Source organism: Diadema setosum, chromosome 4 (genome assembly GCF_964275005.1).
Source record: "Diadema setosum chromosome 4, eeDiaSeto1, whole genome shotgun sequence".
Taxonomy (NCBI): Eukaryota; Metazoa; Echinodermata; class Echinoidea; order Diadematoida; family Diadematidae; genus Diadema; species Diadema setosum.
The window spans coordinates 14,746,005-14,754,053 of record NC_092688.1 but is presented as its reverse complement, the minus strand read 5'-3'; the positions used below and the strand labels follow the sequence as shown (position 1 = coordinate 14,754,053).

At 38.5% G+C, this 8,049-nt stretch overlaps 1 protein-coding gene across 1 annotated transcript; it reads right to left on the bottom strand.

Moving 5' to 3' along the window:
- Positions 1-623: 623 nt before the first annotated feature.
- LOC140227637 (uncharacterized) lies at positions 624-6,629 on the bottom strand. The gene is made up of 7 exons (XM_072308055.1): positions 6,367-6,629; positions 4,231-4,383; positions 3,384-3,497; positions 2,638-2,775; positions 1,868-1,981; positions 1,367-1,486; positions 624-832 (listed from the first exon to the last, which is right to left on the bottom strand). The coding sequence occupies exons 1-7, from the start codon at positions 6,464-6,466 to the stop codon at positions 624-626; spliced, it is 948 nt and encodes a 315-aa protein (XP_072164156.1). The 5' UTR covers positions 6,467-6,629.
- Between the last annotated feature and the right edge of the window lie 1,420 nt (positions 6,630-8,049).

The following is an 8,049-nucleotide window of genomic DNA, read 5'->3' as shown; positions in this document are numbered from 1 at the left end:
TTATGTGATTCCGCTGCCATCAGCAAAATGAAATTGCTTTCAATAGTGTACGGGCATGTTTTACGCCGTGCATACACTAGATCGTTGAATATCTGTTGAAACATGAAGTCGCTGAGACGTATACTTTACTATCTACAGAAGATGACGAAATAACCGGTACTCCTCGGTAAACTTTATGGAAAATGACGGTATTCTTTCTAATTCTTATTACTATGGCTGTTATCGTATTGTTATTTCATGTATTATGATATTATGACCATTCTTTTATGTCATCATTATCAGATAATTATATTCAGAACTATTGAAATATGGATTACGGGGACATTTTGCTGCCACTTGCCTGCCAAAATGAGCCGACAGGGGAAAAAAGGGGGTAATTTTTTTGGTGCAACTTCCGTGGTTAATCGGCTGACAAGCACATTTTGGGGTGATGCCTTTTTATTGACATCGCCTGACAAACAGCAACACAAAGCAAAAAGTCTCACCCTTTATTTTCTGCAAAAAGGGGAGGGGCAAAAAGTAAGACCCTACCTTGTGTTTATAGCTCTGCGTAAGACCTTCGAGTTTTTCGTTACAAAATCTCTACAGCGTTCTACACTCTGAATAGCACCAATCCATTAGTGTTATACAGTATATTGCATACCGATCTCGTCCATGATGCAGGGCGCTAGCTCACACGTTTCCTCTTCCAGTCCTTGCCCAGGGCACAAGTTTCCCGGAGAGTCGCAGACTCGGGACCGAGATCGGGTGCCGGGACCGCACGACGGGTGGCACTCGCTCCATGCACTCCATGGAGACCATTCAAAGGTTCCCGTCCACTGAACATCCTCACCTGGTGGGCGGGGTGGGGGGGGGGGGGGGTTCAGGTCGATAATGAAGTTTTCTACAAATACATTCTTACAGTGATTATCATTTTCGTTGTTTATATATTTTTGTTGTTATTGGTGGTGGTGGTGGTGGTGGTGGTGGTGGTGGTGGTGCATGGTAGCTGCATAATTATTATTGGATCTTACATACTGTGCAAATCTTTCTGAAAAGGCCATTTGAGAGATGAACACGTTTATAGAGTCATTCTTGAAGCGTTATCTCTTCAATCAATTTATTATCCATTCACTCCCATCGATGACATTCTGACTAGTATAGTTTTAATGCATGGAAATCATTACATTCTTCTTAATCTTTCCAAATCCTTTGATTATTTTTTTTTTTTTTGTGACCAAAAAAAAAATGCTTATATTGTTTGCAGACTTCAAAATCTAGCTGCTGAAGTAAGAGTTGAAGATGGTGATAATGATGCCAAATCAACTACAAGAGGAAGAAGGAAACAAAAGGGACAAGGAGGAAATAATTTTATGTCCAAACGTACCACATGACCGCTCATCGGTGTCATCACCGCAGTCGTTCTGGTCGTCGCAGCGCCATTTCTGTGGGACGCAGAAGTGAGTGTGGCCGCAGAGGAAGGACCCTTTCCAGCATCGCTGATAAACTGATCACAAAGGTAACACAGCAGGTGGAATTAATGATCGCTTGCGGTCGTCGATCAGGGTATTCACAATCATAACTTATATTATTGTTTTTCATTTTGGCGAAATAGACGGACATGTCGAAGTTTACTTCGCTCTTGAAAGCTTTTCTATGTTTTACGGGGTTTTAATCACTTGAAGTAGAGTAAGTTACTGTTGGAAAAATGTCTTCTTCATATAACCAACTACAATAAATTAGCCACGGTTTGTACGGTTTCTCCGTCTACTTCTCTTAATTATAACAATTGCACTGTGCTCCATCTCTCACCGCGGACCACGGTGAGCACGATGAGCACAGTATGCCGAGCTACACCAATGCACTTTGTGCGCAATCTCGTCCTTACCTGTTCCGCACCACTTGCTAAGTTCGTCTGTCATGTCGGCACAGTCCGCTATTTCGTCACACACCCAGTCCCATTCTAAGCAGCGAGTTCTCCCATCACACGAAAAGCACCTTCCTACGAGTAGAGAGGTACCATTGGTGAATAGAAACGTTAGCATCTCTGTTGCGAATATCAAGTCATTCGAAGGAAAAGTTTTGGCAAAGTATTTAAATTCCTAAATGATTTTCACGTTATATAGTCCACTATATTACAGTATCTCGCTGTCTTTTTGGAAGGAGCAAACAGCTTCTTTCAATAAAGAAATCGAAGTATATAAACATAACATCTTACGAGCACAACAAAAATAGACAGAAATTGGCTAGTAGCTTTGGACAACGACATATCTTCTGAGCAGAAGATAGAAGACCTTATATTCATACAAAATTATGCCGATATGCGACCAAGATCACAACTTCATCGATATAGGCCCTCTGTCCGACTAACATGTTACAGCCTGTGTGCTTAATATTGTAATTGTTGTCTAAAACCCAGAAGATGACGGTCTATATATGCAATAAGTGCGAATTAGGAATACTGTTTTCACTCATGCTCCCCCCCCCCCCCCCGAGAAAAAAAAACCAACAACAACAACAACAACAACAACAACAACAACCACCGAAAACAGCAAACGAACAGCAAGCCGAGTGCCGGGGATGATTATTAATACCAAAAAAAAAATGATATAACATGAGACTACAAGGTATGAAAAGAGCAAAATGACGTCATCCAACCTTTGCCTTCAGCGCACAGTTCGTCACTCTCGTCCAAGCCGTCTGCGCAGCGTTTCTGACCATTACAAATATCGTCCTCTGTCAAACATTTCGTGCTGTTATCGCATGATATCCTGGGACAAACCTTCTTCACCTTTTCTGTCGAGAAAAAAAAAATGTGGATCGTCATAAGTAAATCTGTAAAATGTACGTAAATAATTTCATTGCAATGCTACAAGACTGAGGAGGGGTGACTCTTAATAGCAACACATCTAACGAACAAACAATCGGCAAAAACAAGCAGGAAGGAGATGAAGACCATATACTGTATACTGCATTTAACGATTTGTGTTTATTCATTACTCATTCCATCTGCTTATGTTTTTGTTTTTACGCACTTGTCTTGTTTTTTGGCAGTGTCTGCCTAATCTGTAAATCATGCCAAGTGGTACTGACTTAATAATATCATCAAGAATATCAAAGAAGTAAAGCACCATTGTGCCTTATCTTAAAGAAAGAAAAATAAAAGGGTTACCGTAGACGTGACGCTTGTGCGTTATGAATTTTTTGTTAAATTTGTTCGTCAATCTGCTGATAATGCAATTAAAGTCACTAAACACCGGAAATACAATAAGATTTCGACAAGTTGCACAGACGGTAACTCAGTCACGTCTTACAATATACTGTTCTTTATTGATTACTTGGGATTGAAATGTGTGCGTAAATTGCGATCTGATATTTTCATAATATTCCATTTTGTAGCCTACCGAAATCGTTAAGACACATTTGTTGATCCTCGTCGCTTCCATCGTCGCAATCGTTGAATCCGTCGCACAGCCAGTCGGTGGACACCATACTACTTCCTGACAAACACACAAATCCTGATGGAAGGGAGAAGGACAGAGGGTGTCGTGTGAACACTGTAGACAACTGAGACTTCATGGCAAGAAGCACACAAACGGAAATCACAACGAGGGCGCTATACAAAAAAAGACCCTAGTTTGCTATCTCTGTTCTTGCTAGTCATTCCACTTGTTAGATGATTTCCGCTGTACATGATGTTGTATGATATATACATGTGTTATCATTCATCTGTAAACATATACATTGTGTGTGTTTTTATATGCATAATAATTATATACATTATCTATTTATTTATTTATTAATTCATTCATTCTTATTTAACATTTTTGTAGTTTTAAAATACACACACATATATTACTAAGTCACTAAAACTGTTGCATGCACCCATTATTTCACTTTATAAGGCATATTATATTATGACTCGGCGTAATTTTATATTTGCATGAGAAAAAGTCTTAGGTATTCTGTATGTCAAAGTCCGAAACCTCTTCACTAAAAACAAACAAACAAACTAACAAGCGAAAACTATGGAAACTATTTTCCAAATGGGACCGCCTTGTATACAGGTCACTTTTTGCGTTGTAGACATTGTCATAAGTACAGCGAATAGGTAAGTCCGAGAGATGTTTGTTTGTTTGTTTGTTTTTTGTTTGTTTGTTTTGTTTGTTTGTTTGTTTGTTTGTTTTTTGTTTTTGTTTTTTTGCTTATAATATGCAGCAGAGATATATAAGTCATAATCTAATAAACTACCTTCGTATTGGCAATTATCGCCCTCGTCGGAATAATCGCCGCAGTCCATATACCAGTCGCAGGCCCTTTCCGCCGGGATACACGTCCCGTCGTCACACTCGAAGTAGGCCCTTGGGCAGGAGACCGATCCTTGTCTCTTCCGGATCACATTCCCTTGTGGATGTGAAATTACCAACAAAACAAAATAAGCAATAACAAAAGTGAAATTCACGCAAACACGATCATTGTAACCTTTTATGTAAGAAACTATACATTAAAAGTATATACATACATACATAATATTCGGGATTAGATAATAGAGGATCTTCCAGAAAAATGCAACAGCAATTTTATTATAACATAGATAAACTAATTCGGGAAAGGAAGCATTAACAAACTATAATTTTGATATTACATCTTCTCTGAGCACACATAATATGGTGTATGTTGAATTTAGGATTAAGATTGTAGAGACTTAAAGTCGGAAAAAGGCTGAACATCAACAGAAATCTCTTTGCTGTCTAAATGCATAAGACATGTGCTTGTAAAGCTTACCAGGAACACTTGCAATATTTAGGTCAGCTGAGAAGATGCTCTCGACGAATTTACAAATGGTGGCGAGAAGGTGTAATACTAGATTACAACTTCCAAATATCATATATTCATTATGACAAGATATGATAAATCGCCTCGTTTTACTAGGTCATTCTGACAATTGTGAAGATGTACGGATATCAACAGCAAATTTGGTGCCGTCGAATATGTCACACCCAAGCACGAACGTCAACCCCAAATGTACGTGTATTTTCTCGTATAGGTACATACTCGTAAGTCAGACCAGGGAGGTGTTAGACAAGAAGAAGAAACAAGAATCTCTCCTTTGTACCCATGTTCAGTGCCGCCGAGAAGTTATGCGATCTATAGCAGATGTTAATCAATTGCTTTGACAAAAGACATATCTTGTGATTCAGTATGCATCATTCTTAAAATACAGCATACCCAGTCAGCAGCAATTCGCTGTCCCCTTCGATTTTTTGGCAGCATTTGCGTAGTGTGCAAAGAATATAGGACACGCGAAGAAATTTAGTAAACAACTATACTTCTTTAACTGTAAAATGCTACTAAACAAGCAGAAACATGCATTAGCCAATTGGATTGAAGGATTGAATATTCAAGTGCCAAACCTGGCAAACAATACTATGCACAAAATGTGTTCAAGACATTCAAACGTTAATAGATACCAATTCTCCTTTTCAGTCCCAGGGTATTCAGAGCAAGGAGATTTGAAGAAAAACTTAAAGTAGTTGTTCCCTTGCAAGATTATCACCAAGTTTCATAAAGGATTTCAAGATTTCCTTTGAAATACAGCCTAATTGTCAAACTCAAGAACCTCTTATTTTGCCTTCATATCCAAACTATATGGAAGAGTGGCTGGGAGTATGGAACATCAAAGCCGGTGAAATGTATAATGCTATAAGGCATTCACTTGTCGTGCGATAGAACCTACGAATAAATTTGCACAAATTGCAAAGATATTCCACTCCTTTTGTAACACCTCCCTGGCCAGACCGACCTGACCCGACCCGGTTCAAGTAAACCAAACCGATATAAATTAAAAAAAAAAACTCAAACAATTCGAAATAAACATATTTTTGAAGCCTACATTCATGATAGGTGATCTGTACACTTGCTTTTAAGGTTTCAATTGGTATATGTTTGTTGGATTTTGCGGAGGTTCAGTGTGACAACTTACGTTGTTTAGATGTGCGTATAAATTACATCAGGTGCTGTGCAACCAAACGAGATAATGGTGTATTTCATTTCCTATATGTAGACACATCGCTGATAATGTTAGTTACTAAGTACACGTACCATGAGAACAAACTAGGTCTAATTGATTCATAAGTATTTTAATCTCCGACGATGAAAACTTAAATAAACTTTAGATCTAATTATAGAGTAACGTACAATATTAGTCCTAAAATATTGCACATCTTCTCTTAATCTCATTTCCTGTTTCATGCGACTTTTACACGATTTGAGAAAGTACGAAACACTAACGCAGGCGAGCACGAAACGAGAGTTTCAAGAAAGGTTATGGCATTAAACTCTACTTCACTGTTGCATTTATACTTGTACATTATTGTGTCCACTTACCGGTCAAGTCGCCCATCCCATGCCTAGCTCCCTCAAGCAAAACGAGACACCAACATGCAAGGAGAGACAATTCCGACGCTAAGAGTAATAAACTCATCATTCCTGTAGCAAAGCTTGTCGATTAACCACTCAATAGAATAATCATTTGATTATAGCCCTCCCATCTCGGTGAACCTACTATACATCTCAATGGGTCTTTTCAAATGCGCAACCATTGCTAGTGAGCTCTCGTCTTATCTCGGCTCCAAATCGTCCTTCGGAGGCTCTCTTCTCGAATGCATAACCCATACACCATAGACATTATTCACCGTGACTCGACTTCATCCAGATGGTCCCAGACATACCTTCAATTCCGTGCCAAAGAAGTAGGACATTTTCTAACCTTGCCCTATGTTATGATTATCATATCAATCGCCCTTCTATTCTCTTCTGACATGTCATGTGGTTATTTAAATACTATGCCGCTAACCCCGCTAACCCAACATCAAAAATTATCATGACAGTCTTACGCGGGTCAAATTTAACAACAGCATCAGAACATTGTTACATACTTTGCATTTGTGCATACATTTGTAACGACGATGGTTCCTCGCAGATTAAAGAAAGAAATTTAAAAACATAACGCTTTCCACAGGTGCACTAGATTCCATATAGGCCCACCCAGTAAATTAGGAAGAGGTGAACTGCACAGTCCTCACGGGAAAATATAGATAAACGAACATACATGCATTATGAAAATCTGCCTGTTAAGAGAACAAAATTATGTAATGACCATATTATAAATATTTGGTCATTTGCTACCAAAGCCGACAAAGTTGTTGTTTTGTTTAATCAGCCACAATGACAAACAACAAGCATGACAGGGGGCGTATACGTCAAACAAGGTCACGCAGCTCTTAAGATCTCGGTGTTGTTGTTGTTTTTAATAATAATGATAATAATATAGACATTTATAACGTGCAACATATCCACTCAAAGGTGCTCAAGGCGCTCACAATAAGGGAGTTCATGGTTAGCGCATGTCTCATTTGACCCCTACACCACAGACTTTCAAATAACATGTAAAGGACCTGTGACAGAGCATTTTTTTTTGTTGAGGCATGCCACCTTTGTAATCAATGTCAATGAAATGCGTGTGCAGCTTTTGTTAAACATTATTGATGAATCACTTTCACCTGTGCGTTCTAACAAGGTGAAACACACAACTTAACATTCCAAATCCTCATTTGCCTGAAGATTCTTTTCGTTTGAAAGTCAATGGCAAATACACAAACATTCTCATTTGACCTTTATTTTGCACATGCGCAAATCGCAACCTTGAACTCCCTTATCAATGTTTATAACCAAATACACAATCCAATGGTACATTATGCATAAAAGTTCCTACAGCTGCAATATGTTCCTCCTCAAAGAATCTTTGCATTTTCAGTTTTCTGTACTTTCTAGTTTGTTGTACTGTTAGTTTGTTGTGCTGAAATCGATTAAATAAATCGGAGAACATACTGACATAGAGGAAATGTTGTTACGATAATTATTCGTTCTTTGTATCAAATGATTGGTGCAAATATTAAGACATCTCGGCAATGAAACCTTTGATCACGGATATAAATACTTCCAGAAATACAAATCTAAGTTGAACGCCGTCGTGAGAGAACGTAATTTTCCACAGCGTCCGTAATTCTA